Here is a 14,754-nt window from a genome sequence, read left to right as displayed (position 1 = left end):
AGCTCCTGTCCTCCAGCCTAACTCTGCTGTTTAATCAATAATGAAACAGGATCAGATTTAATGGCTGCTTTCCTGAGCACCAAGCAGCAATGTGAGCACCTGAGCTTTGCAGGCTGCTCTGCTTTTAGGAGAAATGCTCCTCTGCTGAGATGCTTTTGCTGGGTATTCTGCAGTGAATTAATCCAATGGAGACAAACAAAGAGAACAAAACATTGCCAGTAGTTTTCCCTCCTTTCCTGACGGTTGATGCTAGTGTCCCTCTCTTTACTACTCCCACTGGGAAGCACTAAATGCCAAATCACTAAAAGCATCGCTGGTTGTTCTGAGGAACGATTCATCACTCTGGTTTGGTGGCAGCATATTTATCCCCCTGTGAGCCCACCCTACAAGAGCAGAGAGGTAAATTGCTGTCATCTCTTTTTATGGAACATATAATCAGGTGGTAACATGGAGAGTCGACTCGGCTTCAAGCCATTTGGGATGAATTATTCATTCATTTAAAATGTGTTAAAAAGAAAGGGAAATTGCCTTCCTGATGCAGCATCTCTTCCTGGCACTGCTGTGGTTGGGGATTGCTGGAGGAGTCCTGTTCTGATGCTGATCGTGAAGCATGGATTCTGATCATGAAGCCTGAGGAGTCCATGGCTCTCAGAGTAGAATGGCTGAGGTGAATCCTGAAAGAGCTTCAGATGTGGTCATCTCAGCACAGCTGTACGCCTGTCCTGCAGCAGCAGGGACTCTTTTATTTACGTTGCCTTCTTGCTGATTCCCAGTGTGGACAGGTGATAGTTTCTAATGGAATGCTTGACTTCTAGCATCCTTGATTTGGATTCCTCAGTTGGAACTGCTTGAAGCTGGCTGTTATTTTTCTCTAATCCATCTGATATATTAAAAAATATATATTGAAGATGGTAACATTTATGAAATAGTTCTGGAGGACATTTTTTACTTCGGAAGAATATCTGGGGCTGCTGAATCGGTGAAGCACCATTACATATCTCCCATGAAATTGGCCTCCTGTCAAGGTTTTCGCATTCACCTGAGATCCTTTTTTCAGTATTTCTAGTATTTTTTTTGAAAAGCATGTATTTATTTCTTGTTGCAAAATGGCCTTTAATGAAAAATTTCCTGGAAATTGTTGGTAACTGACAAATGTGGACTTTTCCTGATTCTCTAGTATGACTGTTCTTTCTCTGGCCATCCAAGATAATTATTAGCTTTTTATATTTGACATTTTTCAGGTTGAAATGTTTTTTTGTTGTTGTTGTTTATCAGAGCATTGGAAAAGATTGAACAAAATCCTATGGAAAGTTTTGAAAGAACTAAAAAGTATCTCCTCCATTTCCCATCCCAGTTAATAAAGAAAAAGGAAAATACTCCTGATGCAGAAAAATTCTGTTTGCACTTTCTCCAAAGAATTAATTTGATGCTGATTTTTCTTCCAGAGGAATTGCACTGGGAAGGAGAAGTTGCTGTAGAGGTGAAAGGTTCTGCAACTGACTGGAAAAGGAGGAGAACAATGTGCAAAAGAACCTGCAGATATCCCAGTGGATTTCAGGTAGGAGATGGAGCACAAAACACATCTTTCTGTAATTGCATGATAATTTTTGTGCTGTGCTGTGGGAAAAATGCCTGTTGATCCTTACAGCATTCTGTTTTGTCTGGGCAAGAATGCTACAAAGCCTTTATAACATCTAGATATACCTTTGCTTACCTGTCCTTCACACATGTCTCCTTGAGGCTCCTCTTCCCACGTTCCTTGGAGCTCAAACACAAACATTGTGACAGAGCTCAGAACTCTGAGTTTGTGTCCATGTAACAGCAGCACTGGTAGAATGTGTGAAGGGTCTTTGGCACCCTCAGGAGGGCAGAAAACGGGACCTGGATCCAATAGGAGCACTTGGAAAGGTCTTGCATCTTCCTTGATTCAGTCTTTGGCCATTGTCAGAAACCCGGAAGTGCCTGATCTTCTTCATTTCCTTTTCACTCATTTATGCTCACTTTAGACCCAATAAAAACAGCAACCAAATTAAATTACTTTCTGCTGAGCTCTGTCCTGGAGATCCAGGGCAGTTCCCCTTTGCCGTGCAGGTAAATCAATTTACAAGGCATTCATACGATAATGGTGAATGAAGCACAAGCTTGTTATGTCCATGGAGAAATTAGTTCTTGAATGCTACTGAAAGGAGTGGGGAATTTAAAAATGAGCAAAAAGAAATGAGAAAGGTTATAAACACATTAAGTTGGGCTTCCTTGCCTTAGTGTTTGGAGTTGTCTCAGCTATACTTTGTATTGATTACAAAACTTATTGGAGCTACCTGCTGCTATCAACTGGCTTCCACTTATTGCTTTCTTTACCTGCTGGGCAGTCAATAGTCTCACAGAACTGAAGCCCCAAGTCATCTTAATGTGGAGCTCATGAGGATTGTAAAGAAAAAGCTGGTTTCTACTATTGCTGTTTCTTTCAGGAAAGGGAAGAACCCATGTGGCTGTTATTCAAGCATTCATTATAGTAAAAAGCAGGGGAAAGCAAAAGAGCAGGATGGCTGTGAATGTCAGGAGCCGTTCTGCTGTTCTGGAGTCTGTTTGCAACTCTTCTTTAACCTGCAGTAATTCTTCTGTAACCTGTATCTCTGGGCCCTTCAGAATCTTTGTTGTTGAAGGAAATGGTTGCTGTTTTCCCTGATTCTTTATACAGATCCATATAAAAGGGGTAAAAAATAAAACGTCGTCTAGGTGCTCTTTGTCAGAATTCAGACCTCCGGAATGAGAGCAGCCCACAGGATTCTGTTGGCGGGTGTCCAACGAAATGAGTGGAAATGAACATCCAAGGTGTCGGAAAGACTTTGAAAATCTCAGCTGAAGTCCTTAAAAGTCCATTTACTTTCTCACTGCTCTGACTTCAGGTCAGCTTGGGCTCCTGCCTTCACTAACTGCTTTAAAACTGCCTTGAATTTCTCATCTTTTTTATCCTATGGGATTTTTCTTTCTTTACCTTTCTTTTTTTTTTTTTTTTTTCTTTTTCTTTCCTGATGCTTCATAAATCTTTTTTTTTTTTTTTTTTTTTTTTTTTTTCACCTTTTCTTGCACAAAAGCAGCCAGATGGAGATGTAGGGCAGGGGCAATGTGAGGGCATGCCCAGTTCAGAAATATGCCCCTGGCGTGCCCTGCAACCAGACAACCCCAGGCTGTTTTCAGTTCTTGCATGCTAAGCAAAACTGGGCTCAATGATATGCCGAAAGCAACTTGAAGTCTGCAGGATACAGCATTGGAAATGTGTCTATTTTGTCTGCATGAGACTCTCAAATGTGATGCCATTTGCTTTGGTCCTAACGTTGCACAGTGACAGGTGTATCAGCTGAGGAATCAAAGATTTCAGTGGTATTTACTGTGAACTTAGCATTATTTCATCTTCTTCTATAAACCCTGGAGATCCTAGAGGAGCAAGATGACACAAGATGCTTTGTTTTGTTCAGAAGTCAATTCCTGTCTTCCATTAGTTTTACTTTTAGGGCATCAGCTTTAATTTCCCGTGTCATGACTGTGTTTCAGTGTCATGCAAAGGCACCTGCAGCCTATCTGAAGTCTTCCTCTATACTTTTAGCCAGACAAATCGGTCTTTAGTATTTCCCTGATCTTCTATACCAGGAACCAGGGCTCTTGTGCTGCTTCCTACCCAAGAGATGGCTGCATTTTATTTACATGGGCAAAAATAGACTTTCTAATGTAAAAAGCTGAACGTGGCTATATATTGCAAAGAGATAATATTTAACATGCCAAAAAAAGAGACAGTCTTATTCAGAAATGGCAGGAATTTATGTTTTCATTTGCTTGTCTGCAATATAAACATGTTATTTTGATAGTGTACATTTAAATGTTATCTTTCTATTTAAAACTGTGACTAATTCACCCCTAGACTGGGACATCTCACAGTTACTGCTCATTTTCAGATCTCTGCATCCTGGAAAATCCTTGTGACCAAGGAGAATACACTGGCACATGCATTTGTCTTCTGCCAGTTCATTTGCTTAGAGTGTATATCTCTCAGCTGCCACATTAAAACTCTACTGCCTGTAGCAGGTCCTGAAATTACAGTCATGAGCCACATTCCTTTGACCTTCTCTGTATTCTGTTCAGATTTGGAGCTTCTGCCAATTTAGCCAGACAGCCAGAGAGTAAATAAATGCTTCCCACCTGGCAGGTGCGGAAAGGTTAGATTTGCATAAAGTGGCCAGTGTAAATTTCTCCTGTTTGTTGTCACCTCCCCTCCGACTGGGAATTCCAAGGCAGAGATAAATGTCAGCTGGAAATAGCATTTCAGTGTCAGCACTTAATCTCTTCCCGCTGTTTTCCTGTGGCCGCTTTGTGCTGCTTTTTAACACGTGGATCAACCAATCGCCTCCTACGTGAGCATCTCATTACTGGGCTTCTCTGTTACTGCTTTGCTTAGTTTTGACTTTCCTCTTATGTTTTCTGTTAGTAAATTAAATTCTTATCAGCTGGTAAGTCACTGTGCTGAAATGGTCGTGCACAACAGTTTGCTACTGATTTAATTCTCCAAAGTAGTTCAGTGTGACTATTCCTTCCCTTCCTACATGGATTAAGAATCACATAGATTCCCTTTGTCATACAGCAGGTCATGTGTCTGACTTAGAGATCACTGTAAGTCCTCAGGCTGAGAATTCAGTTCTGCAGAGCTCTAAGCTGTTCCTAAGTTCACTGGTCCATGTCACTGGAGTCCAAGAGAATTTAGGAAGTCTGCAGCTTGGGCACTAGCATCTCGGCTATGCTCCTCTGGAAGTGCCCTGGGGTGCATTAAAAAGAGCATGGCCAACAGGTCAAGGTGATCCTCCCCCTCTACTCTGCCCTGGTAAGACCTCATCTGGAGCACTGCGTCCAGTTCTGGGCTCCCCAGTACAAAAAAGACAAGGATCTCTTGGAAAGAGTCCAGCGGAGGGCCACAAAGATGGTGAAGGGCCTGGAGCATCTCTGCTATGAGGAAAGGCTGAGTGAACTGGGTCTGTTCAAGTCTTGAGAAAAGAAGACTGAGAGGGGACCTGATCCAGGTCTATAAATATCTAAGGTGTGGGGGGCAGAATGGCGAGGCCGGACTCTTTCCAGTGGTGAGTGGAGACAGGACAAGGGGAAATGGCCAGAGACTGCAGCATAGGAAGTTCTGCACCAATGTGTGCAAGAACTTCTTTACAGTGAGGTGAGGAGCACTGGAACAGGCTGCCCAGGGAGGTGGTGGAGTCTCCTTCTCTGGAGATGTTCAAGACCTGCCTGGATGCTGACCTGTGCGACCTGCTGTAGGGAACCTGCTTTGGCAGGGGGTTGGACTCGATGAGCTCTGGAGGTCCCTTCCAACCCCTGTGATTCTGCTCAGAAAATGTTGTCTGATGGATATGCCACCACCAAAAAAAAGAAAGAGAATCAGATTCTCATGAGTGGGTCCAGTTTTCCAGGTGTTTGATTTGAACATTCTTTTGTGTAAGTGTCTGCTGCTTATATACCCTCTACATGTTATGCTGTAATGGTTGAACAATCCTTCCTCCACAAAATCAGGGACTCCACTGCTGCTTCCCCACTTACTCTGCTTTTAACTCTCTGTAGCTCTTAGTGCCACTTAGGAGATGGAGGACTCTATAATCACGCTTTTTATCAGTATCGTTTCTCTCTTTTTGACTTTTTTTAGATTTCCTTTGTTTGTTCTGACTTTTCCTGGTGATCTGTTTCTGGCGATCTGTTCCAGCTCTAGTTATTTCTTCATCTTCTCCTTTCTCTTTCACGCATGTACAGAACTGCCCCTCTTGCCATGAGCCTATAGTACAGCTCACGGCTTTGTGTTGTAGCTCATACTCAACCCTTGTGTTTGTGATTTGAATGGTAACCTGTGTTGCTTAGTTTGTACCAAGCAGATATATAACTGTTCTTTGATTTAGTGTGAATCAGAGAAACCTATTCTGCTTGCTGGCTCCAGTGAGATTTAACCAGAGCAACAAGGTTTATTTTGCCATCCCTCTTCTGCTTTGCCCCCTGCAGTGCCTGTGTTGTCCTGCAGTCTCTGTTCTTAGCACAATCCCCAGTTTCTTAAGAGAGATTTCCATCTGATCTAAATCAGACTCACCTGTATCCTTAGAATGAATTGTGCAATTGTTTTGTCATTTCTCCAAGAGCAGTTTAGCCCTTTCATTTTGAACTGTGGTGGAGGATGGCATTCTGTTCTATCTCCTTTTCTATAATGTGTTCAAAATGTGCTATTTCAGACATCCTCTCCGGTGCTGCTCTTGCTGCATTCAGTAAGAGGGAGGAGGTGAAAGAAATAGATGGGTAATTTGGTTCTAAATCACTTTCCAAACAAAGCCCGTGCTGAAGGTCACCTGTAATGAAGCAGCCAAGTGGGTAAGGCCTCACAATCGAGGAGAAAAAGAGGAAAAGGAAAATGAGGCTAGAGATGAGTTAATGGTAATCTGGAAGCAATTTCATGGAGATGCAGGGGTTTGGATTGGAGTCAAGGATGCTAACAGGAAGGTCACAAGAGAGCAACTGCTAACTTCTTTGTTGTGATAGAAAAGACCACACGTTCCTTTAGGACTGCTTAGTCCTGACAACAGGCTGGCACTGTGTCTGGGCTGCCCAAAGCTTCGGTGTCCAGCATGAACCCACTCCCTCTGCTGCAGTGCAGTTCAGCTCAGCTCAGAAGTCTTTGTTGGCACAGAAAAGCCTCCACCTGTTTAGCTGAAGCTTGGGAACTCAGTTCACCCACCCAACAGCAGGCCTGAGACATGGAAAAACATTGTGTACGTCAGCCTGAGATTTGCATGTGAAATCCTCACCCACTGCCAGATTTCTTGTGATTTCTGGATAATCCAATTCTCTAGTTCAAAGGGAGCATTCTTTTAAGTAGGCATTTAGCCCCCAGGACTCAGGGTGATATTTATACTGGTAGTGGTGGGAAGAGGAACAGAAATAGCTCACTTGCTGGGTTTTAGAGTTATTATCATTGAAGTTCATTGGAAAAAGTGGGACAGGCAGGAGATAAATTTCTTTCTTCTCTGGGGAGGCTGTTTGCGTGGGGAGAGATTTCAGTGGCTAAGTTCAGAAGAAACTTTTCTAACCACTCAGCAGTGGAATTGTATGGCATAAACCATGGATTTCCGGGAGTATCCTCAACAAATAATCGCAAATCTCTTGGGTGAAGAGCCCTCTGGGGCACAGCTTTGGGCCACTGAGGATAAAAAGGCATCAGCTGTGCCTTGTAGCAGCATCTAATGATTGAATTACAGTGGTGTAAGAAACTGGTGTGTTGTGGTCTTCTAAGTGTCTATCAGAGCTTCTGGAATAAAGCCTGGAAGAGAAAGCCTTGAGGGCTTTGGGGGAGAATCACAAATGTCTATGTTTTGGACATCACAGAGCCAGCATCCTTGGAGAGCTTATTATCACATCTCCTTGAACAACAGCCCATTCCCACAGGGTCACATGTAGAATAACGTAATGAAGAACTGTTGCCTTCATTCTCAGGCTAGAGCTCTTCTACATCACACCCTTGACTCTTTGTACTGCTCTAGACGTGTGGCCTTTGTTTGGCTAATGAAGCTGTCTGAAGCTTTGAAAGCCCAAGCTGCTCCTAGCACTCCTAACTTGGCACTTACAGCAGGAGCCTGTACCATCAGCAGCCACGCTTCAATACCTGATATTTCCTAAGAGCCAAGAGGGTTGATGTGACTAAGAAAGTAAGCTTGGAAATGCAAAATCATTTTATTGGGAAAACAGGGGAGGTCATTAGCCTTGACAAAATTTTTTGATAAGTGAAAGGAACTTGCACATCTTTGACATTGTGCCTATACCCTGGTGACCACATTTCTGTATTTATAGATACAGAGGCAAGCACATGAGTATGTTTGTCATTGAGCATGTGCCAATGTGTATGCAGTGTACACAGCTGGCATGGAATATCATTAACTTACACAGGTAGAAAAATGGTCGTAATACTGCATGATCATAGAATCATAGAAAGGCTTTGGTTGGCGGAGACCTTACAGGTCATCCAGTTCCAACCCTCCGCCATGGGCTGGGTGCCTCCCATCAGATCAAGCTGCCCAGGATCTCATCCAACCTCCTTGGGCACCACCAGGAATGGGGCACCCACAGCTTCCCTGGGCAACCTGCTCCGCTGCCTCACCACCCTCATAATACTGCTTATAAGCATGTGAGTGGTGATGTGATGGAAGCTTGGAAGTGTTAGAGAAGTAGTTAATAACTCCTATTTTCTGCCTGCATTTTCTGCAATTACAAGGTATACTACAGCTGAAAATGTTGGTTTGCTGCTGGAATTTTCCAACACCCCTCTATCCCAGTGCTTGGTTTTATCTTACTGCTTTATTTGTATCACACCTATTACAATGCCTTTGTCATCCAAAAGAAGCCTGTCAGAGTAGTGGACTAATAAACAAGCCTTCAAGATATAACTTCTATGCATTCAAATAAGCAGATCTCCCCAAAGCATGCTTTTGAATGGTATCACCTGGTGATGTCCTATGGCATAGCAGTTAAAATGAATCTTTTGATGTTTCTTGGTGATTGGACTAGATGTTGTTAGTGGTCTTTTCCAACCTTAGTGATTCTGTGATTTTCCACTATTAAAAAAAAATCTGAAATTTTCCTGCAGAGCTTTTGTATTACAAAAACGTGTTGTTGGTTGCAGGCTCATCTGTTAGACAATGCTCCCTGACGTCACACATCCTGAGCCAAGCTGTGGTCCATCGCTTCCTGCTAGAACACATAATTGGGCTGGGGAGCAAAGAGCAATTGTGGGATACAAAACCAACTCTCCATGGAACTCTTTACAAAGATTTTTCACAGTGGGAGCTGGCCACATTCCCCTGAGCAGCACAGATGCTTGAAAAGGGGCTTGGATTTCCATGGCAACGGGCTGCATTCTGCTGACTCTGGCGGTCTGTCACTCTCTGGATGTGTCTGTCACCCCCTGGTGCTCTGAGTTCCAAGGCCAACAATGTGTGATGGACAGAGATTGAAGTGGAGTTGTGCTGAGGTCAAGGGAATGCACTGCGAACATGTTTGGGGAAAGATAGTGCAAAGTGAAGATGGTAACTGCTGAATTCTCCAGTCTTGCTCTGCTATCAGTTACAATGGGATTTTGCTAGTTGAGCTTGGTTACTAGGAAGATCAAATACACCATGATATGAAATGGTCGTGCCCTTTTCTAGCTTCTCTTATCTAAAATCTTACACATACATCTTATCATTCTCTACAGTTCCCTGAAAGGAGGTTGTATCAAGGTGGGGTCAGCCTCTTCTCCTAGCTAGTGGTGATAAGATGAGAGGTGATGGCTTTAAGTTGCACCAGGGGAGGTTTAGGTTCAATATTAGGAAAAATTCCTTCTCTGAAAGGGTGGTAAATGCATTGGCACAGGCTGCCCAGGGATGTGGTGGAGTCACCGTCCCTGGGGGTGTTCAGGAACTGTGGAGATGTGGTACTGAAGGTCACGATTAGTGGGCATGGTGACCTTAATGGTCTTTTCCAACCATTATGAGTCCATGGTTATATGATGACTCAGTCTCACAGTGTCTCTGGAAGGCAGTCACAGTGGTGAAACTGAGGCAGCCCAAGCAAATAACAGAAAAAGCTAGCGTCATGGCCAGGATCAAGAAGTTGTGTTTCCTTTGCTTATTGCAGGAATCTGTCACCTCTCATGGAAATAATGAAGTGTGAGGGATATTCCTGGTTCAAGGAATTTGAGTCAATTCTATCAAGAAAAAACATTTAATATGCACATACAAAGGAAAAGGTAAAAATGCTATAGTGTGCTAGAGGACAGTAGCCATGGACAAATATGTGGAAAGGGAATGGTGTGCTTAGAACTAAGGGTGGGATGGGCTGAGGAGTTTTCTGGTTTTGGGTAAGACTGAAGTGTGGGAGGAGAGTGAGGTGTTTAATGGTAGTATGATGGGAAGATGGTTTGACTAGATGAACTCAGTGCTCTTTTCCAACGTAAATGATTATATGATTCTGTGAGGCTGAGTGCGAAGTCAGAGAGATGGGAAAGGCTCTGTCTGCCTCGAGTTCATCACGAGTTCAGTACAAAATCAAGAGCTGGGACAAGTGTTGTTTCCCATGACCCATGTATTTTCCTAGAGCTGTACAGCAAGAGAGATATCCAATGAAGACATCACTTCTGTAGGGATGGAGAGAGCTGCATTCCCTTTGAGAGCTGGGTTATCCTTAGGGAAATGGCATGTAGGGGAGGCTGAGCAGCTGTAGGCTGGCAGGCAGCATTTTCCTGTGCAGAGAGAGCAAGTATTTATCTCCAGAGCTCTCAGGGATGTTTATGGCTGAGGAAGGATGTAAATCTGTTAGAATTCGAGTCCTTGGTGGATAATTATTCGCTCCTACTTCCTCCTGCACTCCCCATGCCCTCCCGGCCAGGATATGAGACACTGTTTACAGACTATAAATGGATGCAATGCTATGTGCTTAATGTGGAGAGACACCTTAAAATCAAGTGAGGCAGAGGATGGAAGGCAGCTCGCCAACTGCTGCTCCTTCCCACCTGTAGTCAGTCCCTGAGCTTCCTATCATGCTCAGCTATGGAAAGCACATTTCTTCTATTTCCCCTTAAAATGACTTGTAGTCTATAAAGTCTGGAACGCAGGGTGACTGCGTGCTCAGAATCCTAAAGTGCTGGTCCTAAAAGGAGAAGGTGGCAGGGTGCAGCAGGGGAGGCTGTGCCACTGTAATTCCCCATCAGGTCTCTGGTTCTGCTCTTGTAGCTTATGAGGCTATCAAGGCTTCTCACTTAATTAGAGCCACAGCAATCAATCTTTCTCCCTGTTCATTATGCTTCCAGCCAGGGTTAGCAGTATTTTTGTTCTTGAGGCCTCAGGAGAATTTTCAGTTCATAAGGAACCAGAGCCAACCACACAGTGAGTGGCACAGGCTGTGTTCATAGGACTGCATTGACGCTCACACTGATCAGGCTGCACCTTGAGTACTGGGTTCAGTTTTGGGCCTCTCCCAGGTGACAGTGACAGGACAAGAGGTAATGGCTTTAAGTTGCACCAGGGGAGGTTCAGGTTGGGTATTAAGAAAAATTTCTTCTTAGGAAGTATGGTGAGATAATTGGAGCAGGCTGCCCAGGGAGGCGGTCAAGGACTATGGAGAGGTGATGCTGATTCCTTTCCCATATCTGGAGGATGTTTACTGGGGGACAGTAAATCTTGGGACATCTGGCACTGTGAGGTCTGGGTCTGGTTTGTCCAGGCATCTTCACTGAACAGGTCCTCTGCCTGGAAAGGCACACAGGGCTTTGCATGAACTGGACACGACCAGCTGATTTGCTGGAGCACTTGCAGAGTGGCAGTTGTTCCAAGGCATTACGACTAGGCTGAGTGTAACATATCAAGTCATTATGGCATTATCTCTTCATTACACACAAAGTGCTGTTGGAGCTCAGGGAGGAGCGCAGGGACAAAGATGGAGAGGAGGGAAGCGGTTCGTTAGCTGCCCACAGGAATCAAGCTCAACATCTCTTTTTCTTAGGCCGAGGCTCTGTCACCACCTGCAAAGTACAAGTCTGTTAGAAATTAGGGCTTGGCTCAAGGACAGTTACAACTGTAATACATGTGCTAATACACAATTAGACCAGGTCACCTACATGCACTCCTCCTCCTGCAGCAGCTAGCACACATACACTGCATACCTTGGATGCTCCCCGTAATGCAAGAACAAACATCTTCCATCAGTGTGCATTTGTTAGGAAAATCAGGTACCACAGTGTGCTTTTGAAACTACAGATGTGCTCATCTGCTTTACAGATGAACTGCTTGCAACCACACCCAATGCAGCTCCATCCAACAATCTGCATATTATTCTGAACGAAGCATAGGATAAAAGCTCCCAGGGGTCTCTTAGCTTACCTACCACCTGTGGACTTCATTTGCAGTGACTTTGCAGCACTCCTTATCCCTGCTGCTCACCCTCTTTGGACATGGATTGGGGTCCATTAACTTGTTTACTCCGTGCTAGCCACAGCCTCACAGACTTCTTGCTGGACAATATATCAACAAAAAGCATTTGGCAAGATTTATGGGGTTGTTGCTGCCAACTGTGGACTGTGGAAAGTAAAAAATGTCCTTTCTGAGGCAATAAAATATAAAACGGGACCCAATTTTTCTCCAGGGCAGGAATCATTATGTTTGACAATGCTGTAAAACACATGGTGCTACAGCATGAGGGCGAGAGCCAGAGTAAACGCTGCCTTCAGGAACCTCATTCACAACAGAGCTGGGATGTGTGAATTCATTGCAAAGCAAGATAGGAAGATTCTGGGGTGTAGGCTGTCTCCCTTCAGCCTGTCTCTTCTCTGCAAAGATTGGAAATCCCTCTACAGGCTTTGCACGGATTTCCTGAAACTGATTTTAAATTCAATCAGTTAAATTGGAGCAAGTGTTCTGGGTATGCACAGCATGACTGGATTGCACCTTGATTATATCAGCTCGGTTTAATTGGCTCACAGAATGATTAAACAAATGAAAGGCATTTTAACTGGTTAAACCGTCCAGTTTGAAACTGGGAGTTGGGCTGGAAGACCTTTAAAGTTCCCTTCCAACTCAACTGAGGCTGTGATTCTATGAAGTCAGGCCTGATAGACCTGAATACCACTTATATTGTGCCAGGGAAGGCTATATTTCTAAAGTCTGAAGCGAGGGAAGGACGAGGTGTTGTGTCAGGCAGGAATAGAAAATGAAGGGGAAATGAGAGAGATGTAGCTGTTGGGCTCCATTGTTCCCCTGGGTGTGCACAGGAAAGAGATGTTCATGCCAGAAATACAGCGCAGACTGCATTTTCTCATCCTCTATGCACTGTGCTCTGCAAAGCTCTGTGCTCAGCAAAGTTATGTCAGCCTGGCGGAAGAAGCATCTTCACTGGGTCTTGCTAATTTCATGTCAACATTTCCAGTTCTTAATAAACTCAAGACTGAAAATTCCTGATATTCAGTTTTAGGAGGGCTGGAATGAAAATCCTTTGAGAGGAAAGGCAAGCCTGGGAAAGTCAGAGGTTTCTGTCCTTTTCTCTAGGCTGACTTACAGAAATATGCCCTCTGCAGTGGTTGTGGTAACCCAGTGGGCTGGAAGTTGGCTGAGCCTCATGCTGACCCTTGTCAGATCAGGCAGATTAAGATAAAGGGGGCTGGAGAAAACAAAGGGGACCAAAGCTCCTTCTCTGCATCTCAGGAAATTCAGTACAGGTTCAAAAGGCAGTGAAATCACCTTAAGCCAAGAAAGCAAGATGGGTTGTTTGGCTTACCAAGAGCATACTTTGTATGAGCGGAAGATGAAGTACACCAGTAGGTGACTGCCTTGTCTGCACTTGGGGATGCAGATGTTTACCTCAGTTGGAGTGCTGTAACCACTGCCAGCTCCTGGTAACACAGTAATTTGTTGAACAAATTCTATCCTTGATTAATGACTTTGGTTGCTACTACCAACTGGACAGCACTTCTTTGTTTGTAGGCAGTGCACATTATTGTTAGATTTTTCTTTCTCCAGTGGGTTTCTTAGATATTCTTAGATGCTGCTTACCTTTCATCAAGCGTTTTGTAGGGCATAATTTAATCTAGTATTGAACATGACCCATAACCCATAAAGTATGTGATCCATTATATCCCAGTAAATCTCTAGAATGTGGACTGAATTTTCACGTTGCCTCAGGCTAAGGCAGGCCTAATTGGAAGAGCCATACACTCCCTTTATGTACAAATGTTAAAATAGTGGGAAATTCTGATCCATGTGGTGAAGAGCTGCGTGTCCCTGTTACTGCCTCACCCTGCTTCTCTCTAGCTCCTTCCACAATCTGGGCTTTGTACCTCACAGCCACTTCAGCAAACATGCAATAAGACAGCCCTCGCTGTCTCTAAAACCCTAGAACATGTTCACACAGCAACTGCTGCAGAATAGGTAAGTGCGTTATGCGAGCCCTCTGCATGTCAGGCAGAAGCAGCGGTGTGATTGTGAGGTGTGAAAGAGCAAAGTTCCCTTAAAAAAGAAGGAAAACGAGGTGGGAAAAGAACACATTGAGAAGTTTCTCATTCAGAGAAAAATTGTTTTTAGTTTATTTTCCTTGCTTCTCTTTAACATCTCCCAACACCTTGTCTCTCTCTATCAGAAACCTGCCCCAGGGTTTCTTCTTACTATGCAAGCTTGTCATGTCTGTGCTTAATGAAGTTTAATTATCTTCTGAGATTCGATGAATAATTATAAATCTCTTCAAGATGCAATCACAAGCACTTCATGGTTCATTAATGGTGGAAAATCAATTGTAACGCACGTAATCCCTCTCTCCTGCCCAGCCATACGCTTGTCCCCCTCCGTGCACCTGGTTGTTTGTTCCTCTTCGGTTCAACACTGGGGAATGCACTAGCCTGTTTTTCTATGAAACAAGTTCAGTTGGCTAGGGTTGGGGCAAAGAAAGTGGAGATACACATAGTAGGAAGTGTGAAATTCAGTGCTTTGGAGCTATCGTGAGCTCCCACTTGACAGTTCCCTTGGTTTGGAGACACTTGCCTCCAAAAGTGTAGTTGCCTCCATGTGGGGAATGCCTTTGGCTGTATGCATATGTTCTTCCTCTTGATCTGATCTTCAGTTCGAATTCAAATTACAAATTTTCCTGCTGAAAATCTCTTGAGATCTGGGAGCCTTTGGGCTATTTGCAAAATAACAGCTAAGCGTTTATTTT

The 14,754-nt window shown here is 43.9% G+C and overlaps 1 protein-coding gene across 8 annotated transcripts in view; it reads left to right on the top strand.

The window, feature by feature from the left end:
• The window catches only part of DISP3 (dispatched RND transporter family member 3), a 111,960-nt gene that overhangs the window by 26,928 nt on the left and 70,278 nt on the right, over window positions 1-14,754 (top strand). For 7 of the 8 annotated variants that reach the window (XM_052691514.1, XM_052691508.1, XM_052691509.1 and 4 more), the window contains one exon: window positions 1,446-1,558. In XM_052691514.1, coding sequence (XP_052547474.1) covers window positions 1,520-1,558 — 39 coding nt within the window. In that variant the 5' untranslated portion in view covers window positions 1,446-1,519. Of the gene's footprint in view, window positions 1-244; window positions 400-1,445; window positions 1,559-14,754 lie in introns of those variants that run through there. The other variant, XM_052691510.1, reaches the window with a different exon arrangement.

This window comes from Tympanuchus pallidicinctus, unplaced genomic scaffold (genome assembly GCF_026119805.1).
Source record: "Tympanuchus pallidicinctus isolate F22 unplaced genomic scaffold, pur_lepc_1.0 scaffold29, whole genome shotgun sequence".
Taxonomy (NCBI): Eukaryota; Metazoa; Chordata; class Aves; order Galliformes; family Phasianidae; genus Tympanuchus; species Tympanuchus pallidicinctus.
Note: the sequence above shows the minus strand (reverse complement) of the source record. Positions and strands in the feature narration are given on the sequence as shown.